This window comes from Prorops nasuta, unplaced genomic scaffold (genome assembly GCF_024137725.1).
Source record: "Prorops nasuta isolate Cenicafe-Biocafe unplaced genomic scaffold, Cenicafe_Pnas_1.2 PNAS00096, whole genome shotgun sequence".
Taxonomy (NCBI): domain Eukaryota; kingdom Metazoa; phylum Arthropoda; class Insecta; order Hymenoptera; family Bethylidae; genus Prorops; species Prorops nasuta.
This window is the reverse complement of record NW_027116893.1, coordinates 69,534-92,708: the sequence shown is the minus strand read 5'-3', so window position 1 is coordinate 92,708 and position 23,175 is coordinate 69,534. Positions and strand designations below refer to the sequence as shown.

At 41.4% G+C, this 23,175-nt stretch overlaps 1 protein-coding gene across 1 annotated transcript in view; it reads left to right on the top strand.

Moving 5' to 3' along the window:
• The window catches only part of LOC136784904 (uncharacterized), a 118,895-nt gene that overhangs the window by 73,545 nt on the left and 22,175 nt on the right, over window positions 1–23,175 (top strand). Inside the window, exons 5-10 of the mRNA XM_066745844.1 lie at window positions 515–653; window positions 3,015–3,079; window positions 9,141–9,392; window positions 13,370–13,693; window positions 15,152–15,443; window positions 15,541–15,686. Of these exons, the coding sequence (XP_066601941.1) occupies window positions 515–653; window positions 3,015–3,079; window positions 9,141–9,392; window positions 13,370–13,693; window positions 15,152–15,443; window positions 15,541–15,686 (1,218 nt within the window). The remainder of the gene's footprint in view (window positions 1–514; window positions 654–3,014; window positions 3,080–9,140; window positions 9,393–13,369; window positions 13,694–15,151; window positions 15,444–15,540; window positions 15,687–23,175) is intronic.

Genomic DNA, 23,175 nt, shown 5'->3' with positions numbered 1-23,175 from the left:
CCTTCGTTTTTTTTTTTTTTTTTCTATTGGATCGCGCACAAATCCGAGCATTAATCACAATAGCATTTAACTTGATTGAATATCAATACAGGAAAAAATCGACAGAGTGAATTTATCGCGAGGTTTTCCATCTACGCGTCCATTTATTTGTCACCCACCTCAATTTGTAATTAATTATTTATTTTTGTTTACCGAAAGATTTCATTTTCATTCAAATTGCCATTTCGGTTACAGCAAAAAAAATACAGATTATTCGCACGACTTGTAGTTGTCCCTATTATATAACTATACATACATATATTCGATGCTTTACTTCCTTACGTGCATTTTACTATAAAAAAACCACAAGTTTAACTCGCGATTTTTTTATCAAGCAGAGTTGGATCTTTAAGCTGTTTACACAAGCCTGAGCGAGGGCTAAATTGGGCATGAATTTAACGATGCGACGGATGATTTTACACAGCAGTTCCCATAACGAGAGACGACTTATGAGCATGTTTATATTCTGTTTCAGAGTGCATATTTCCGTTGAAATGGGAGGGCACCTGGTTCCAGAGTGGAGTGCGGCAGCCCATTCTAATCTCGAGGAACGAGCTGTCCAGCAAAGGCACGTGCCTCCGCAACGAGGGCGATAAGTTCCTCCTGTACGATAAGTGAGTACGACCTCGTTTCTTTCTCACCCCCACTCCACCCTCCCTACACTTTTTTTTTGCTGTTGCACTCAAGCAAGAAGAATGCCAAGTATACTCTTCCATCCCTCTCCCCCTTCATTTCACTTTTATCCCAAGCCGGGTCTAATCTCGCTCAACTCTTTTTCCCTCCCATTTAAGGCTCCTATTTAAGAGAATAAGAAACTTTTCAAATGTAGAAAAGAGCTTTTTAAGTCTAGCCAATGTTTTATTCCTCGTGATCCTCTTTCGATCTCTCTTCTCTTGCCTCAAGTTTAACCAAAAATTATTATTATCCAAGCTCTTATCTCTTTCGATTAATTATGGTCCCTGGCTTACGTATACTCCACTCTCTTTCTTTATAGTTTAACTTTTTCTCTTTCAATCTCTCTCTCTCTCTCTCTCTCTCTCTCTCTTCTGTATCTTCTGTATCTTCGATCGTGGGACCTGTGGTGTGTGTATATTATCCATGCTGAATCTTTGGTAGTATTTTCTTATAGCTCCTACAGAGGTTTATCTTTTATCTAGAGCTGCTCCTCCTTAGTTTGTATTCTCCTGCAGGCCTTTTACTTACACCTATTGCCTAGGGATCGTATTCCCCTTCTATATAATATCCATGTCTTGCTGGCGCCTCGTTCACAAATGTATATTCTGACTAGAGCAAGTTTGGCCCCGGGCTTGGTGGATTAAAAGGGGGTGGCTTTGGTGGAGGGACCTTGTTCTCGAGACACGCGAAGAAGCTGTGGCTCTGCAGCGAAGCTGAAAGGCCCGCTGGGGGAGGGAGAGAGAGGTGGGGGAGAATAAGGCAAGGTAGTTTCTACGCTATACTCGTGTCACACGATCGGTATGAAGTTTTCCGACAGAGATTCCTATCGTATGCTCGCCTGCTAAAACTTCGATAGATACGCTTATACCAGTTTTAAGAGCTTGAATTGTACTTTGACGTGTTTTTCGAAGCACCTTCGAGACTTTACCCAAAGTCTCTCAAGGATTAATACAACCTTTGTTTGCCCGTCTATATAGTATATGCTATAAAAAGTGTAGTTAATTTAATCCGAGCTGTACAAATTACTTAAGCTTTTGGGTATATTGATTAAAGAAAATGAAATTGTTATATTATTGTGTAGGAATTAATTAAAGCAGCTCCAGAAGAAATTAACTATTGGTATGCTTGTACATTTATACGAACCCTCTACCTACATGCCATGTGCTTTTTCAGTAAATTCTTTGATGTAGCAAAGTAATTGAATTTCTCACGTTCGATTGGATTGGACCCCTGGAGGGGCTTCCTCGTACATTTTATTTTCCGTTAAGGCCATTTGTAGTTTACCGGTATTTCGATCTTGCAAAAGTGGAACGCGAAAAGATGAAAGCTCGACAGTGCAATCGATGAAAAGGGAATAAATCTTTCCGTAAGCGCTATAATCTTCGACGAGCGCGATCAGGTCTCTCACACAGATTTCCATTTTGCGCGATGAAATATTCTATTCCTCCTCGTTTTCACTTGCCTTGGAAAAAGAGAGATAGAAATATAGATAGTTATAGATGCAAAAAGAGATGGAGAATTAATGTCTGCCTGTGTTCGTCTTTACCCTCGAGCCATTCTCTCTCTCCCTCTCTCACTCACACTCACACACACGTGCTCACCCTCCTCCCAGAGCCTATAGAATGTTTAAAACCGAAAATCAAGCATTAGAATTTCACGAATGGTTTTTTTTTTGCCACAACCTTTTCATTTATACTCTATATTTTGCTTTCTCTCTTCGTACCCTGGCTTTCGCGTACCAATCTCTCTCATTCGAAGCACAAAGAAAAGAACGCAAATTGGAAAATGGGAGATACTCGATAAAAATAAACACACGACAATCTCGACGAGGTTTTTTTTAGAGAGAGAGAATGGTGAATTTTTCAGGAGAAAATTTGCTCAATTTACCATTTGTCCTCAATTACAGTCTCGCGAGATAACATCGAGTGCTTTTCGCTGGTAGATTCAGGTTGGCTCGGATGGTACGCGGTATTTCATTTACGGTAAATCGAGTAGTGCCTTGGAAGTAAAAGAGTTTGATATATCGAGTGAAATAAAGCGATAATAAATCAGGCGCGAAGTTTGTTGCGAGAGGAGTTGGGTGGGGGTTAGCGAGGGGCGAAGGGGAGGGGGGGGAGGGGGCGAGACCGACCGGAAAGAATTACAGCATAAATTTTACAATTCTCATTTTGTGGGTCGAGTGGAGAGAATCCGGCGGTGGCGTTGTGCGTTTTAGCGGCTGCGGCTGCAACGACGACAACTACAAAGAAGAAACGACAAGGACTAAATGAAGGCTCTTTTGCTCTTCTCTTGTGTTTCAGAAAGTCCTGCTACCGCTGCGTCGTCATTCACGAGAAGCACTCCAACGTTCTTCAGTACAAAGAAAGTAAGTTCAATCCAGCAAAGTTACAAATACACCTACGTAAGCCCCTCTACATGCGTATACTATATATATATAACCATATAGAGTTAAGAGCAAAGGTAACGGCGCGCACTCCCACTTATATTCGAAAATTCACGGCCACAAAAGACATCCATTTTCTTCCTCTTTCAGGCTGGCAGTGCCAACGTACCTACCACTGCAGGCTCTGCCTCAAAAAAGAAAGAGCGATACTCGTGAAATCGCACCGTTGCTTTCAGTAGAAAAATCCCTGGAGCGAACGAGCAGCCCGCATAAGATTTTAAGTACCGGCTTGTTCCCACGTCGAAAACATCGCGTTAAAGATGGAAAGTCGAAAGAAAAGTCGATTCAATAAATAATTCTTCCTTCGTTCGTTCGTTCTTTCCCTCGATCCCCCCCCCACGTCCCTACTATACTCGTCCGTTGACTACATTTATAGAAAATAACGTTTTACGAGTATACAACCAGTGATGAACATCAGTCATAAGTCAGACGCAGCGAGGAAATCTCTTTTATTATTAATTTTACCAAGGACCCCGGGTATTGCCAGTGGAGAATCGTTGTTTTTGGCCAAAAATAACCTTCAGAAATTAAGTTGATCAAGCGTCTAATGAATGCCACGCGATGGTTTAATTAGCGAACGTATAATTCCGGGCAGGTTTACGAGTTATCTGGATCGTTTGAAATAAATCGCTGCCACGGCTTTTCTTAATAAACTTTTCGGCATTACGCGGCAGCTAGCACGAGCTAATTACGCGGACCATTTGTGCCATACCGAATACCCACACACATATACATAGTACGTAAATGCACGTATACACGCGTAGCAGCATTTCACAGCGGACGTTTCATTTTGGGTATCTGCGTCGTTAATCGCTTTATCGGAGGACCGCGTGACACCTCTGTACTCGAGCGAGAAGTTATAATAAAATCAGGAAATGAGAAGCTGATATTTATATTTGCCGAGCAAACGACGCGTCCATATTTGGCGACTATGCGGCTTCGCATTGTTCCGCGGCAGGCTCGATTGACAACATTTGCAGAACTTCCTGAAATCGAGTCTACCCAGCTTGAAATACGTGCGATTGGAACTGTGAATAGCGTGCGCGCTTGCTTGTGTGCAGACCAGTGTGCGAATTTAGCCTAAAATATCTCGCGTATACCGTCAAAGTTCCTCTCTTCGTGTGTGTACGTGTGTGCTCACTGTAATATACTTTAGTACGCATTACATATGCTCGTGTCAACACAGATGAATAATATCTGAATTAGAAGCACAGATTTGCTTATCCATATAGGAATGAGACTGCGCGTTTCATTCGATATATATATATATATACAAATGACTCTTAATTATACATCTTTCATCGGGGCTGCCTTTGTATCGCTCTGAATATAATATCATAATTATTATATTCATACGATTAATCTCGATTATTGCTTATAAATAACGAAAATAGCGTAGTAAAGGTAATATAATCAGTTTATATCCTTTATTAAATTATTGTTGCAGTGAACAATCGAGCAGAAAGATTTTCATAAAATACTTAAAATAACAGTATAGAATTCGTGTACAATAGTTTCATGCTTTCATTGAATGTAAACACGAACGTGGAATTAAATCGTTGCAATTGGCAACAATATTTGTTGCTGGTATATTTTTATATTTTCGCGCATACCTTTTCGCAATTTGACCCGTGACTACGTTCAGCTATCCGAAACTGAATAAACAAATCCGGACAAACAGACACTGATCTATGAATTCGTTGAGAGTGTGTTTGCTAGAAACTGCAGCTATGAGTGTACGAGGGGGGTGAGAAATATATGTATGTATATGGGTGTGCGTACGAGTATATAGATGTGCTTGTCAGTGAAACCCTGCGGCCTCTCCACTCATGACTAACCCATTTTTCACGTAACGATCCATATTTACCTGCCTTCCACCGCACAACCCACTCATACGTATCACTTTCGATTATGAGCACCGATTCAGCTTCGTTAAAAAGTCTGGGGTGGGGGGAAAAAAAAAACAAGAAAAACTTTAACGATGCACCAACGACAAGAACAGATTTTTGCTCGGAGCATTTTTCAAATGTGAAAATTCATTGGAAAAATTAAAGCTTCGATTTTTCCTCCTCGATACATCTCCACCATTCAAAACTCATCAGTTTTACTTGTTTTGTTTTCTATACTTTATCGAGAAAAGTCTCTGTCAATTTTAAGTATTTTTATCGCTCGTGTATTAACAGCATTACGCATGATGGAAATAGTTGAGATTCAGTTAAATTCGATAGTATTGTTTTTAAGCAGAGACTGATATATCTAATGGTTAACTATGCTAATCTCTCTGCAGATATTTTCGATGCATTAAGAAATCGTTATTAATCCAAGGGAAGGGAGTAAAATGTTCGATTGGATAAGTTTAATGAGGAGACGCACAAGTTTTCGTCATTTTAATAATTAATATTCCAACGACGAAAGCTACGAGTCTCCTGGGAGGAATTCTGGCTGCTGAGGATTTGTTCGAAATAAGCAGAATCACAGCTCGTCATTGTCGTTTGTACAGGAATGAGAGTCGTTAAGTTCACTTGGAGGAATAATACAACCGTTCGAATTTCGTTTTTCGTTATCAGCGGGCTTTTAATTAACGATTGACGTTCCAATCAGCGAGCGAGTCTTTGGCTCGGTGGGAAGGGGAGAGGGCAGTAAGGAAATAGTTATCGATCGACCAATGGGAACATCATATTCCACGAGGATACTAGCAACTATTAAATTAACTCTTATTGGCCAGCGGCGATTGAATCATATTGACAAATATTAGATATTACATTGAGGTGTACTATTAATAACACCAACAAACTCCCATACAAAATATATTACATCATCTAGCTTAATCATTCAATTCATTTTACCTTCATTACACGCATAATTTTGTTTATTTGCAAAATTATCTTCAAACGAGTAGTCTTATTTGTTTGAAGTAAAATCATTTTTTTATTATCAAATTTACGCATACGGTATTTGAAATACTCAGGTTACCTTGTCAGCCCGAAGTTCCTTTCCCCGGAAAATTCTCTTATTTCTCACGATGATTCAATTAGAAATACTATTTAAAGCACTATATATTCGGTTTTAACGTTATGGAGAAAATACACTTGAAATACAATTATTCAATTAATTTAACATAACATGGTCTACCATTTGATACGACATCATCTGATATTTGTACTGGAAACTCGATTAATTTGGTTTTTCATTAAAAGAATTATTTCGTGATATATTCTCGTAAGGTGAATTTATTCGGATGATCGAAATGGACGTTTCCTTCTAAAGCAATCTTGGCTTCTACAGTGTTAATTCCTTTAAAATCCAATTGTACGATGCTCGTATTCCTAGTCCTTAGACATTTCCACCCATCAACCACCTCGTAAATTGCTTCCTGATTCTATACCCTAGAAATTCTCTCGACCGGAAATATTTCTCTTCCTTCTCCCTTATCCAAAGTCTAATTCTAATACGTTTGTTTTCATGTACTCCTTTCATTCGCAAATGAGAGCCTCAAATAACTCGCATCTCTTTCGTTCTTGATTACCAATCCCTAGATAGCTGCAGACTTTCAACATATCGCTTTTACACTCCCCCCTCTCCCTCACATTTTCTCCATATATTCAGCCATTTCCCTCTTTTTCCATATTCGTCCAGTTTCTGACTGACCGAGTTTTCGAGTATCGTTCCTGTCCTTGTCTAACGTTTCGAATAGCAGTGGGTTTACTTTCCACCGAGCGTCATCCCACCACCTATCACGAGGCATTCCATATTTCCCCGAATCACAATGAGTCTCTCTCTCTCTCTCTCTCTCTCTCTCTCTCTCTCTCTGGTCCGGTATCCCTATGGGGGCTGCAGAATCCGGCACTCGCGGTACGACACTATGCAGATTAAAGTCCGATAAGAGCGGGGAACTTTGACAAATCGTCGAAAAATGTCAGGCCCGCCGGCCTACTACCGGCGTTTTCCCCTTAATATCCGCCAGACTTGTCTTCTTTGCCTCTTGCAACACTGCAAGGAAAAGTGATATTTCCCCACTAATAATTCTCTCCTGCCTTCTATTTTTACATCCATCCATTTGATGTATTACACAGACATTCATCTTTTATGCCTTTCACGACGTTAACTACACTTATCATTTTCACTCTGCCAAGAAATGCATTTATTATATCATTACAGTTTTATCAATACAGTATCTGTATTTTTTAAAATAAATTTTATCATGTAAAATTATTAATCAGTTTTGAGATATGTATGGTATTCTTATTTGCTCGTTAATTGGAAGAAATAAAATTAAAAGGATTTTGAAAATGCTAGGGTAAATGTTAAACGAGTGAAAAATGACTTTTATTTTCGCACAAAGAGGGATTTGAGGGTGAATGGAAAATTTGGAAATGAGAGGATAGCGAAAAACCACGTGGAATGCCAGCTAGAGCCTAGGGACAACGGAATCTATTTCTTGGTGACTTAATAGCCGACGAATTAGGTCAGTTTTTAGCGTGTGCTTCGTCCAATACGTTTCGGTGGAAAATGGAAAACGCTTGTCAGTGGGGAAACTGATGAGCGCTAAACTGAATTCGTCCCCTCGTCTCCGAATCTTTTATCCTACCCACGGAAATTGTATATATCCGTCCTTAAAATCGTGCAGTATTTCCCATCAACATCGAAGGGAATAAAGTTAAAGCTCTTTTCTGAAAGTAAACTTTATAATTTCCCCTACTCTCTCGTATCTCTTAAATTTATTCATTTCTCCTTTCAATGGCAATAACTAATAGCATTAATAAACCATACGATCATAATGATTTCAACTATGAAAATAATCGGCAGTAAAAGAAAAAAAAGGAAGGAAAATGCAATTTCAAGGAGCTAGTAAGAAAGTATGGGAGGTGGAAGTTAAAAAAAATTGGTTTTAGTGGTATTAAGTGGCCATTTAAAACAAATGACTGTGAATAAATATTGAAGAAGGTGAGGCAGTGAAATGGCATGAGCGTAAAAGGGGAAGAATGCTGGAAAGGCGCGAATAAAATAACGCTGGCTTTTCTTAGTCAAATGGCACCATTAATATCAATATCGGAAAACGATATGTCGATCGATGAGTGCCTGGGTAGTGGGGGGATGAAGAGGAGGATTGTAGCCTGGAAGGGAGAGGAGTAGGGGTGGATGAAAGAAGGTGGCAAACGGATACAGGCACCCTTTCCTGTGCTGCTGCTTCTGTCGCCTACGGCAGTGGCACCTGCGCGCGAAAAAGTTAACTTCCTCTCACGCCTGCCACACTCTTTTGCAAGAAGGAAAGAAATCGAGAGGAATATCCATCCTTAAACTTCCTTCGCTATGAACTTACTACTCAGGAAGATTCGTCATTGCCCTCTCCCTCCTCCCATTCACTCTACCTTTCCTCCCCATTCGAAGCTTTTCTCATTTTCTCACTCAACTTTCTCACCCCCCCCCCCCCTCCCCCCCCCCCTCTCCTTCTCCAACTGCAAACTTTCTGACACAGCGGACCCTACGCTCCTCTCCCTATACTTTCTCCCTTTCTCTCGATTCTGTCTCTTTCTTGGAGCGATATTACTTTCCGATTATACTATATATATATATATATATATATATATATATATAGAAAAAAGAATTATGAGATACACAAGGAAATCGAGCCTCGGCCTCCCATCGAATTTCCCCCGGGAAAAATTGCGAGCAACCAGGATAATGGGAATTAAGGGACGATTGTTGCTATTACGCTGTTTATTTTGCAAATTAGCTTTGCTTTATGGCCCGTCCGAGATTGCGATTTTACGGGATCTTGATATATATATATATATATATCTGCTTCATCTTATTTTCTCGATTCTCCCTTCTTTCCCTCTCTTCTTTTTCGACGGGATTTTAAAGCTATCGAAGTAGCTGCGCTGCAATGTTTCTTCGAGGTCTGACTCGTCGTTGATTCTTTCTACTGCGAGTTGATTTTTTGTCTATTTTTTACTAATCGATTATCGTTCCTCTGTTGCAGCATATTGTCACAATAAGAATACACTGGCATCTCTGTGCTCGTACATAACCGGTGATGCACTGTTGTATTCCATGTTCCGCGAGGATGCCCCATCTGTGCCATGTCCTTTTCGCGGTCCCATGACCTTTTCGTACAACCGAGGTCATGGCACCTGTTCCAGTCCGCAGAGCAACGTGGACACCTGCACCGATGACAGCAGGCTCCTATTTAGGTACCAGGCATGCCCGGATGTACCTGCATCCGAAAGCGCAGGTAATTCACGTTTATCGAATTAAGCTAACCAAACCTTGCAATAATTCTATTTAATCAGGACAGAAAACTTTGCAAATTTACACAGAGCCGAACCAATTTCAATAATTATATTTGCTAATAATTTGTAATCGAGCTTCGTTTCCTATTGTCATATATAAAACTGCGATAATTACTTATTTCTTTATGATAATTTCTCGCGAATGGTTTAATTAAACTCGACAATGCTTATCGTAGATCTATTACGTTATTTCTGAATTTTTAGCTTTAATTCAATGCTCGACTCCACATTTTTTCGCATTCTACCGCGGTACATAATAGAAGGCATCGGGCATAATTGATCTCTAAGCCGGACGCAAAATGACTTTTGTCACTGACAGTTGACAGTAAAACCAGCTTCGTTCTATGTAAATTCTATAATGTTTAATTAAACTTTTGTGATCGATTGAGAGTAACGGAAGAGTAAGTGACTGATAATACCTGCAAAAGTCACACTGTATTTGCATACTCAATATTTCCCTCTGTACTGACGGATAAGCCTTGTCATTATTTACTTCCTCGCATTGTTTCTTTAAAAAAGTAATATTTAAAACACGATAACATCAATGCGAATGTATTTGTGAAAACTTTTTAATTTCACTTGTCAATAATACGAGCAAACTTGTTAATAATTAACGCTCATCGATATTTTAATTAATCTCGTATTGCCTGCCGATATAGACCACACTCTCCGCGCGTATACAAAGATTTCTGAATAAAACCAGAACGCGCGCGGTATTTACATTTTTATACCGAGTTCTTCCACCCTAAATGATCGAATCAATAACTCTGCACGGAGAACAAAAATTGTTCGATTTAAATACATTTTTTCTCCGAACAATTCCATTGTTACACGCATAAGAAACGTTTTAAAAAAAAATGTCTACTCGAACGAAAGAGTGTCGAATGTTGTATTCTTACCACAGTCAAATTGTAGCATGGTTCTTTGTTTGGCCAGGATAATTTTGGTCCCTTGCACGTTACATCCAACTCATTTCGGATTTTGAAAATTCGTTGCGTGACCGAGCTCACCGCGAAACGCCGGTTAAAGGGGCGCTCGTCAATTACACGCACGGAAATGTTTCCATTTTACTGAATTCATAGACGTGTGGAGCTTTTCTGTGTAGGTGCGTTTGTTTATTTGCTCGTGTGCGAGCACCACCGGCTATATCGATGATAAATCGAATCACACGGGACCGAAAATACAAATATATAAACCGCCCACCCACGCGATTTCTCCGCGGTCCCTTTCCCTCTCCGATATTTGCCCAATGTACTATATAATTCCGTTTAATTCGACGCTTCCATGTATAAGTGGCTCCTGATTGTGTGTGCACACATCTATAAAGTAACGCGTAAACATATCAACCACCACTTTGCTTCTCGTACGATTTATTCCCTATAGAAAATTGTCTGCTGAAGCGTTCGATTCTTTATTACCAAACGCAAAGTCGAAGAAAAAACAGTATCGCTTTCCAACGTTTTTAATAAACTTTAGTCAATCATTTATATCACTATCCAGAAGCTTAAATCTTTCTTCTCGACTAAAATATTTTAATAATTTTCTTCTCGTATATAGGTATAAAAATGAGAAATAGTCTCTGTATTTCGTGGTCGATCGATGGTAACGAAATTGATTGGAAAAAGTGTGTATATAAGAAATAACAGATGAACAAAAAATTGGAACGAAGATCGTTTTAATTGACCCGCGATTGAAATTTGGTAGACGCGAAGCAGTTGAAAGCACGCAGAAGTTCTGTGTCGCAAGTTTCGAGCGCAAAATTGAGGCGTGTGCACACAAACCACGGGCAAAAAATACCACGGAAGTAGAAAAAATCTATTTGCATCAAGCTCGTCACACCAAGCTATACACATTGTAAATAACATTTTTCCTCTTCTTTGATAGCTGAAAACTATTCCAGGCTGGCACACAAGTACGCTCTGTGGAGGCTCTGATATACACGCCACCTTTCTTTGGCACATGGAGTATTGCGAAGACCAACCCCCCTCCCTTTTACAAATACACTCTCGCCTATGCACGTTCAGCCTTTCACTTCATCTCCTATTTCCTTCTATAAGTATACACCAACCCTATCTTGGCTAAAACTATTCATACGCGAGCTCAAACCCTTCCAGTCAAACTTGTAATTTATTCCAGAAGGGTGTGCAACACCCCTTTCTTTCCTCCCTTTATATATATACGTATACCGTGATGGTCAATGAAAGCTTATCAGCCAACAATACCAGTTATGGAAAATATAGTAATATCGTAAATTACCTCCCCACTGGCTTCAATCGAATAAGGGCTGCCTCAAGCTTTTTCTTTTATTCATATCAGTCGATACCAAGGTAGAATCTTTGTTAAATTTATAATTTAACGTTATATATTTATTATCAAAGAGATTTATGCGAAAGCCATTCAGGCACTTTTCCAATATTTTATCTCGAACGGAATTTATGCTCGATCGCAAATCGAACGAGCTCACGAGTTGAGAATAATCCATGCATTTAAGTATAGGGGGAGAAAAATATTGGTAAAAACAGCTTTCTTATCGCGGAGAAATCTCGCGATCGAACGGAGCTTTTCCCAACGGATCGTCGCAAATTGCCCGCGGCGAGAAATCTAGACTCGAGGAGGAAAAAACGTGTAAAGGGAAAGGGAGGGGGTGGGCGAGTGGTAGGGAGGGCGCGCTGAAAAAGGTATCCAGCACTCTTTCGCGAGATGTGATTTAGATACGCGAATCCTGGCCGGCGGGCTCCTTTTGCAAAGTCCAGTAGTACGAACGTTAAAGAGCCAGCCAGAGAGAAAGTAAGATCCTGGAAAAAGAATGATCGCGCTTGCCAAGATACTGAAAGCAGGATACTTTTGAAGCAGGGATTCTTTTATATCAGTTGCTCTCCTAATGAAAATTGGACTAATATCTTAGAGAGGAAAGATTTTTGCTCGTCTATTTTCATGATTAAAGGGAGTCTAGGAGATTTATTCGAATACGTCTCTACGGGGTATAAATATATATAATTTATTAAGAAACTCCTGCGTACATGTATATATCTCCCTTAGAAATACATCGACAAATCAATATGACCAGTACGCGAGAGCAATTAAATTCATTTATATCAGGCTTGGGGCTGGATAAATTCATTGATCGGATAGTGATTAATAGAAAAAAACAGCAGTTTGGTAGAGCGAAAATTAATAGCCAGCTGATAAAGCTTGGAAAGAGTAAAGTGGAGAGGTGGCAGTTGAAGATTGAAGAACGGAGATTCTGGAGGGGCGAAAAACTTAGTAGGTTAGCCACGCGGGATTGCAAGAAGATCCTTTAGTCCTTTTCAACGAGGATATCCTTGCAGCAGAACTCAGAAGGCAGTGCTAAAAGAGACCAACAATTATCGCTCGCAGGTAGCTGCTGTGGCTTTCGAGGTGTGGCCCAGACACGTAAAAATCTTCGAGCTAGCTGCTATCGGCTTTCCCATCGACCCCAAGCCCTTCCCCTCCTCCAACTACCCCCTTTTTACCGCTCCTGGACACTCTTTAGCGTCTCTGCACTCTCGCGACCACTGGACTTTCTCAACTCGATAATCAGGACTCGGCTATCTAAATCACATCTCGTGGCAAACTCGAATATCTTTTTATTCTTGCTACAATCCTCACTCCCCTCCCCCTCTCTTTTAACAGCAAAGTCCTCCATTTTGAATCCACGTTAAAAACTTTCGTCTCCTCTGCCAGAGTTATTTTTGTCAAAATTTGGTGAAAGGAAGCCTGATTTCTCTATCATAAAAATTTATCGAAAAGCAATTTTTTATAGAGTCGAATGTTCTGGGCTGTAATTGGTAATGAATATTTTGTCAAGATAAAATTTGTCAAGTGTTAAGGGTCCGGGATATATGCGAGGATTTTTGCGGAGTGTTGTGAATTAATGAAAGATCGTTGCTCGTTGCAGTGGAAGAATTGGAGTGCTTGGCAACCTGGAAGGAGGGCAGCAGCCGGTACTTGGTGGGCCGTTTGCATCATGGACATGCTTCCAGCAACGAAGATCGATACCGCTGCTTCGTGTACGAGAAGGCAGGTCAGACAGTCCAGGGCAGCCTCAACAGGGCAGTCCTGGGCATGGCCACCATGGATCACGAAGTAAACATAAATGGGGCCACTGCCCCTGTTCCCGAGGGTGCATCCGAAATTTACAGGGTGGCGCAGAGTGGGGACGCCACTTGCAATGGGCTCTTCAGTGCCATGGAAGGATCCAGGACGATGACCTTGAAGAAGGGTAAGTCCTTTGCAAATATTTGAAGTGCACATTTTTTTGCAACGCTGTGCCATTATCTTGGGACATAGCTACGTAACAAATTGTTGAGGAACGAACAATTTTTTTATATATATCACGGACGTGGAAAAAGGATTGCGAACTTGAGAATAAAAAATCCTGGCAGGTATGTCATTATCGTATTAGTTGGAGCTCCGCAAAGGATGCACTTTGCAATTAAGTAATTTTAATTTGCGCGGTGAAAACAAACGTTAATTAGCTTGTCGCCGACAACTGTAAAGTCGTTGTGAAAATAGTGCGAGCTGACCATTTCGACGGGATAGCAAACAGTATTGTCCTTCTTCAGTTAAAAGTATAATATTCTCTCCTTTCTGCTTCGCTCCCCACCTAGACGAGTTTGCAAACCCGTATCTCACCGCGAGTCTCCCGGAAACTTCGTTAACGGATTTCACTTCAGTGGATTTCACGATCTCCCCCCTACTCCTCTCTTCACTGCACTTCCCAGTTGCCACTTTCTTTGGCAAATTGTTTTAAGTCGAGTGGGAGTCACGAGGGGATGAAACTCAGGCAAACGAGGGTTCTTATAAGCATTGTTTTTAATATTACTATAGCCTTGCTCAACCTGGATGAAACTTATTTCATTTATTCACACCTATTAATTTATTTCCTTCCAACACACACGCACACACATACATATGCATTCTTTGACTCTTTTGAAATGCAAAATTTTTTATCGTCCTGCCTGCTTCAGTGAAATGCCATATTTTTACCGTTCGAAGCAATAAATGCAAATATTTCGAAATGGGAAGAGCTAACGAAGATCGAGAAATTTCCAAGTAGTGTATGAAGGTAATAAAGCTGGCCATTTCGGGGAGTCCTTTCTCACCCCCCATTTCTCGCACCCACGACGATTTTGCGTGACCGATAAAACTGTCGATGGCGAAACAGAATCGTCCGAGCTCATAGAGTTCCGGTTCCGGTTCTCACATCCACTTGCAGCAGCAGCAGCAACCCCCTCGAGCATCCCCTCCCTCCTATTCTTTGTCGCTTTTATGGCACGTAAAAGCATTGTTGCTCTCCACCCTCTCCTCCTTTGGCGAAAGAATGAAAATAATTCAGCAAGCTCGATAAGTCCTGTCAGGATACAAATTCCACTGTCGTAAAAATCGAGTTGCTTCTTCATCCATCTTCCCACCTTTTCCACAGACGAGCAGTAAATTCTACTCGTCACGTTATGCCTGCAGTTTATGTACTTTATTTTCCTCGCTTTCTACCCCTAAACCACCGCCCCCCTCCCCGCCTTGAAACTGCTTAGTTCAAATACTTCTCCAATGTATGATTCAGCGAAAAATATTGATTTCTTCGTACGTCTGATTATAAAATTGTATTTTCTATCACAAGTGTATTTATTTTTTCGAGGTTATTGAATTGCATTGAGATATCAAGGCTTTTACTTTACAGTTTCATCGCCAGGCGAGTGTCGATTTCCTAGTTGGCTTACCGGACACACCAGTGGTGGCCTCACCTGGCACACGCTGGATCTCGCCAGGTCGTACACCTTCCACCCCCGTAATGCCTCCCTCCACGTGACAAGAGTGAACACGAGCTCCTCGAGATACGAAGCTGCCTTCTCGGATTCGCCAAATGGCCTCGAACAAGAGGGACAGACTGTTAAAATTCTATGCAATAGCATCAAACAGTCGAGCGCTTCTCAAGCAATGACGATGATAGTTGCTCATTTTACTGTTGGCTGGTAAGTTTATTTATTTCTCGGATTAAATTGATTAAGTTTGGTTTGATCGATTCTTTAAGAGATATTAATTTTTGAATATTTGTTATTTTCTTTACAGTCAAAGCGGCTATATGTGTATGGTATTCTACAGAAGAGACGGTCATGTGATAGAAGTACAAACCGGAAGTCCGGTCTCCAGACCGGAAGAAGCCTGTAGCTCGTCGTATTTTCAAGAGAACATCATCCCCTACCTCACCTTAGTCAGTGAGTACTCTTGGGAGAAAATCTTTATACATCGTCCGTTTAATTTTTTATTAAATTATCAAAAATAATTGCCAGCGATATGATAAAGCGATTCAATATTCGATCGATCGTTGATAAATTTTTGCGTGTAATCGCAAAGAAGTAAAGCTCGAGAGATGAGACAATCTGGCAAATTTTTAATTAGTTGTGATAAAAACATTGCGGTTAATTACTGGTGTACTTTGGCGTACAAGAAACTCCACAAGTGCTCTTCCACTCTCTTTTTGGACCGCTTTCCAGTAAATAAATTCTTTTCGGGCGTAATCTCTCAACAAAAGAGCGGTCAAAACTAAGAGAGTGCTTCCTACAAAGCGTGTTCTGGCCTCCACGGTCTCTCAAATTAGAATCCATTAGTCTACCCTACACGAGTATTACCCCATTAAGAAGACACACAAATTTTCATTAAATTTGTAACATCTCGCTATGTCTATTATTCTCCACGAATTAATTAGCAATCACTTTCAAAAAACTGTTGATAACAAATTCATAATAATTAATATGAAAGAAGACACAATTTTTACAATAATTATCCGTCATCGTTCGTGATAAGAAGAGAGTTTTATAGCGTTTTTACGAGGTGCTTTGAAAGTTTTGGAAATCAGAGTGCTGGCCTTTCTATCGCGAGGGCATTTATGACACGACAAGATCGCCTTTTGTGTCGCGAGTTCGTGTTGGTTTGCCATAGTCGGGGTAAATTTTCGGGATCGCTTGTTAGGAGCGTTTTTAGGGGTCGCGTGGGGTTGTAGGATAAGGGCGTTTGCTCGGGTTTGGCTGAAAGGGGGTAAAGGTAGGCGGATTGGTGAAGGGGATGGGGGTGAGGAAGGATGAGATCGTAAAAACTGTTGACTGCCGACGATAAAGCCGCGTGTGTGCTGGAACTCTCGGGCTCTCCCGTAGAAAAGTTTTCGGACTGCGAGGATTTAGTGCGGTTGGACTCTCTCTCTCTCTCTCTCTCAGTGGCAAGCTCACCCTGGTCCGTACATTCGCTTCGATGGAGTTGCTAGGGCCAGAGCAAAAAAAAACAGGCACGAGCGATTTGTCAAAATCCCACGAACGACTTATAAGTTATATATATATATATATATATATCTCCCTTCGAACCCTCTTTGCTGCGCTAGATACGCCACACTCAATTGTACTACGTCAGCGAAGTAACTCTACGTGTACGTGTCTCTCGTATAACACACACATATAGATATTACAAATAAACGTGGAAAAGTATTGGGGAGTCAAGTAGCCAGATTTTCTTGTAACTGAATTCCACTTGAGAGGAGAAAATTCCATCCCAGCCCCAAACCCCTCCCCCCCCCCCCCTCCACTTCTTCTCACGAGTGGTAATAAAATCTCTCAAGTTTGAATTCGACTAATTAATAATAAAAAACGCACGCGAAGGATTTTTGAAAGAAGGTTAAAGTTTGTTCCGTCCGTTTAGAGATGCACCTCGTCTCCATTAATTCGTTAAAATTCTGTTCCGATCCCGGATCTGCCGCAATTCCTTTTCCATTAAACAGTTTTATGGGGGCCATAAAAATAGCTAGAACACTTTTTCCCTTTTAGCGTTAATCGAGCAGATCGACATGCAAATGTTGAATAAATCGTATCCCTCGTCGTTTCATCCATCGATCGTTTCTTCTCGCTTCTATCATAGCGCAACAAACTAAACGAGTTTTATGAGAATTGCGGGACGGCGGGAGTGGGGGGGGGGGGGGGGGGGGGGGAGGGGGGAGAGTAGCGTCGAAAGAGGGTAGCGAGAGGCGTCGCATTGGTATTCCGTTGACGAGCCTGAATTACACCTCGAAGACAGACAGACTCTTCCTTGCTCCACAGAGAACGGTCGAAGGGTTCATCCGGTGGTGGAAGGGGTTGAAAATTTTGCGCGAGAATTCGAAATCACGAGCGTGGAGGGTTGAAGAGGGGAGGGAGGGACGGGGGTGGTTGTAAGTGTACCTGCGACACCGCGTATAACGAGCTGGAGTCCCCGAGCAATTAAGGTACCTACCCTTCCAACCCCTTTCCAACCCTCCAACCCCCCATACTCGAACGAGAAACGACCTACGTGATCGCTGTCGAAAAATAAGGGAATATGGTGCTAAAAAAATGACGACGCCGGCGTCGCGGCGCGCCGAGCCAAATTGGCTGCAGCTCCCCACCCCTTCGCACCCCCTTTTCACCCTCTTTTTTCATACCCAGCACGCGTCTCTCTTTGTGGCTGAATTTGTCACCGGCAGCTGCTGTGTCTTGTTAATTGATTTATGGCTCACCCTGTGGTTCACCCTGAAGGATGCGTGGCCTTGTTAATGATCAGTCTTTCCTGCCAGCCTAAAGCTCCTCGTTTACCACTTCATTTAGCTATATATACATACGTATATATATATATATATATGCTCGAATTTAAAAACCTGATCGATACTGCGCGAATCGTGCCTTCAATTTTCTCTCTTTACTTTATATTATTATTACAGTTTATGCGTGTACCGTGTACGTGTGTGTGTGTGTGTGTATACGGTACATCGCGTATTAAAATTCCATTCAAATAATGCATTTTTCCGAGCTCGCTTCAAAGTTGATGCAATATTCCTGTCCCAGAAATTGGGAGGCAGCTTTCGGTGGAACGCAAGTTACTCCTTTTCACGATTTAATCACGGGAGCTTGCAAGCTGTACGAAATTTTTGCAGAGAAGCTCGCCGAGGGGGAGAGAGGGTGAAGCAGAGGAAAGTATAGCAGCTAAATTCACTTGTGTCCCTCCTGACCTTTTATTTCCAGCCTGTGTGTCCCTGCCCTTTTCCCCCGTCACTTGCCACATAAATCTACCACTGCCAGTGCGCTGGAGAGTGTCTGCATTTCCGGCGAATAAATTTCATCCCCCGGCCAGCTCGGAGGATGCTCGAATGAAGTTTCGAATTAGGCGCTTTTTCCCTTTTGCCAGCTTAAACATTCCCTTTGGCGAAGAACAGACGAAGGAACTGTCGGATACGCTAAGCACCAAGATAAAGATCGGCTAGGCGAATTAGCAGCTGTAAAATTTTCAACCCACTGGAAAGATAAATATTCCTGAATAATGGAGAACGCGTGGGGAAGGTTGACGAGGCTCATAGGCAAATCGTGAGCTAATCGTTGATACGAAAGCGAAATTAGGGGAGAGAAGCTTAATTGAGGGATTTTTCGAATTAATGGAGCTTCGAATTAAGCTTCTCTCCTTAGGTATGAAACGAGCTGCTTAAAAATTCTCTTTAGCCGGAGGAGAAGAGCAGCGTTAGGAGGGGCAAGAGTGGACAGAAATGGTGCATAAAATCAGTGATACACCCAAGCATAAGCCTGTAGCAAGAGTTGAAACTCCAATGTCGAAGGAAATGTTGGAAAAAACAAGAGTTGCTCCTCGTGTGAAACAGAACGTGTAGCAATGATAAAGTCAGGGAAATTTGTCAAAGTAAAAACATCCTAGGCTTTTTTCCAATATATCAAGCATGCACAGTGATATTCTATTTTTCTTATATTTGAACTTTCTTGCAGTCTGGAAATTAAATATCGAATGTAAGTAGAGAAAATATATATATACGTCACACGTTTAGTCATACTAATAGAATTTTAATAAACGCTAGAATCACTACAGAGCTGTAGCGTTTTAAATTCTTCCGGTGTTTTTTCTTTTTACCTCGGTTAAAAAGACAGGAGGGATAACGCTCGTGTAGATTCTTATACAGAGTATATTTAGCATGTATATTATGCAGCTTGTGTACAAAGCTCGCAGCTGCTGGCTAAAACGTGTAGGTACACAAAATTATAGTGAAACTAGACTGAATGCATAAGTGTGTACGCTGCTGAATAGTTGTCGCGTACAATTTCTCTATTATACGTATCAGATGGCACGCGGTTTTAAAATGTAATCAACTACAATATATAGGGAAAAAAGAGGAGCAGTACGAATTTTTACAAACTTTGAATGAAATTTTCTTCTCAGTTTCGAGTACCTTTGATTTTTTAAAAGATTCGCTTAATATTTTCCTATCATCGAGAAATGTATAGTCGAGACCGAGGCAAATCGAGGATTCTTCAATCTAAGAATTAAAGCTTATAACTTGTAAACGGTGTGATGAAAATGGTAAATGAAATCCTTATAAAATCCAGGGTCGTCTCTCCCATAAAAAAATTTCGCGTGAATTTTAATTGACAATTTTTCCAAGGGGAATGTAACAATAGGATATTAAATAAATAAGGCGATCTTTGTGGGTTAATTTGCTGCATAATTTTTCTGGCTGGGAAAAAGATTCGATCTAACGTTGCATTGGTTAAACGCACATACATGCGTGTACCTGCATCGCATGCAAAAAGTTGGGGTTACGTGCTCCAATTTATCTACACGGTGTCTACATTGCTATTCGTTCATATGCTTTTACTGCAATAACAAAACGAGCAATCTTACAATATCACTGATAACAACTATATATATTAAAAGCTTTTCTCTGTATTTACACGTAGCAACTAAACGATTTTAATTCGTGTGCTCCCAACTTCCGTATTATACCGTATATTGTTATTAAGACAGTAACAGCACCCTGTCTAATAATTATTTAATCGCCCCACTATATTAATCAATGAATCATTCGAATATTATTATTTAAAAATAAAAATGTTAGATCATAACGCATTACACACCCTGTAGACGAATAGTATCGGAGTTCGCGTAACGTTAACGAGCGCGTGCTTCCTAGAGGTACACCAGCTGGCCCGCTGTAATCGTCGGAGTTAAGTGTTGGGGGTTTTGGCCTCTATCGATTATGCCAGCAGCAAACGAAAAAGAGGAGTAAAGAGGGAGAAAAAAATATACGATACAGCTTGATGGAAAGCAGGCGAGGGTAAAAAGAGGAAGGAGGGGGGGGGGGAGGGAAGATTCAAGGAAATGGAAATAGAATGTAAGAGGGTGTGGGGGGGGGGGTTGTGATTTCGGTACTGCGACCCTTATAGCGTGTACCAACTGATGACTCGCCGGAGAAGAAATTGGCGGGGCGAGTACGAAAAGGGGATCGTGCGGAGAGAGAGAGAGAGAATTAATACCACGAAGCTGCCGCCTTAAACAGCTATCCCCACGACTCGTTTAATAACAAGACTCGTAAATTTGCGGATTCACCTCTTTAACCTGTTTAACCAACTCCACTCGCAAAGAATTCAAGATGAATTTTAGAAACGAGCTGCGCGCAAATTGCATACAAAGAAAAATTAATTCCCTCGTTAACCTGGAATTTCCTTCTCGACAAATAAATGCTAATAAATTGAATTGTCATGCGAAAGGGGACTAGCTCTCGTTCGATGAGTCCTTTTTACGCTGGCGTGGAAAGGCTGGGAGAGCCAGCAGTTTCGTGAAAAGACTGTGTACGTATATGTATATATATATATAGCTTCGATACGAAAGCTGTGCTTTTAATCGCATCTCGTCAAGTTTCATTGTGCCTGTAGATGAGTTAACTGGAACCTCTTGGAAGGACGTTAAAAGTGCGAGGTGCGCTAGGTGGGGGGAGTGGCTCTCTCTTAAAGCTCGCGTCTCCCGACCTCAAGGCTCGTTTTCAGCTACGCGATTAACCTCGTTAAAGCGGAAACGATCGTAAACGCCCGAGAAAGCTCAGGCCTCTTCTTCTCCCTTAGATTTTCGTCGAGAAGCCGTGCAGTCAGTTTGGCGTATCTCGCGCGCGGATCCCGATAATCCACGCCGGTAGCCGAGAGGCCGTTAGAATTTTGTTCGAGGATAGTAAACGAGCGAATAAAAACAGCTTGTAATTTGCGCGCCCTCCTTTATCGAATTCCTTGACACTCGCAGCGTGCAGGACGATGCACACTCTCGTAAAAAAGTCCAAAAGCTCGCGAGACCAGAATAGATAAAAATTCGAAGCCTCTTTATAATCGCCGCGCTCCCCTCCTCTCGCCGCTCGCTTCGCGCGTCTTCAACGATAACGTGACGGGAATACAACGATTTTTATGCGTGTTTTAGTACTAGTTCCTAATCTATCGCTGTTTAAACCTATTTAACGCTAAATTTATGTTCGCTCGCCACGCTCAGTTTTTCTCCTTAATTAGAAATTCGATCAGAAATAATGTGATTTTGCATCGAGTGATATTTTCGAGTTCCCATGTCTATATATAGGGTTTTGTAATTGGAAATAATTTGCCTTTGATAGAGACACTACACGTGCAGTTTTTTTCGTTAAAATACGAAATTCAATTAGAAAAACAATGTAATAATTATTTGATCGATCAATACGTCCAACTTGCTATATTTATGGTGTTTGTGATTGGAATTAATTTGGTTTTGATAGAGACGAGAGCGGTTGGTAGTGGGGGATGTTGGCAGTTTGGTATATAGTAGAGGGCCAAGATGGCCGCTGCCGAGTAGTAGACCGTAGCTCGCGTTTTCACGAACGGTTTTTGCGAGCTTGCGCGTCCACCACGGGGTAAATTATGGCGCATAACCTCGGGAGACACGAAGGCACGATGCATATAACCTATATTTCACGTTCTTACTACGAAACGTGCACTATGAGACCCCCGATCTAGCCTGACCCCGTCACGTGACCAGGACGAGAATATTTCTCTTCCTCACTTTGGACAGTTTAACTTCACCCCGCTGCATCCCCCGGGTTATTACATAATAAAACGTATCAAATTTTTCAAATAATACACCAGCTAAGATTAAAATTGCTATAATTTTACTCGAGTTACACCGTTGGTGAAAAAATGTAGACATAAAACAGCTGAGAAAGTTGTACAAGGACCTTTCGTGATTATCGTGTGTTACTATATTTTCCTCTCTCTCCTTTCCCTGAAAAATAAGTCAAGTTAAGCGCTCGATTTGCCGTACAGGGATACTATATCTCGTGAGTTGAACGAAAAAACAAGAAAGTTGGTTCCCAATTACACGTTACAAGGAAAGTGCAAGCACAGCTCGGCATGCGTGCGAGGGTTCATTGGCTGAGGCGAGAGGAACGCTCTACCGGAAGTAAAAATCCGAAACAAAATTTTTCCGCGTGAGAAAAAAAGGGGGAAAAGAGAGAGGGGAAGAGTCCGCGCGAAGTGAAATAAGGGGGAAAAAGAGAAAGGTGTTGTGCAAGGAACGAAAGGGGAATAAAAGAGTAATAGAGAGTGTAGAAGAAAAAAAAATGCGCGCGCGCCATATGTTGGGTAAGCTTTGAGTCTTCTTGAACCACCACCTCGAAGCAGCCCTCGACCACTTTCCAACGAGAAATTCAAATTTACGCACCAACTGCCTCGGGTATGTTTTTCAAAGTTATGAAAAATGAGTCTGGCCTGCCCACCTCCTTATCCCTTCATCCCGAGGCTCTCCAGTACGTTTCCGTACTCGACCGGAAGCAAACAACATTGTTGATCGCCTGGCGAGCTTCCGGCGAGCAAATTTTAAGAACCTACAGCGCTAACCCGTAGAAATTAATCTCATCTCGCTCGT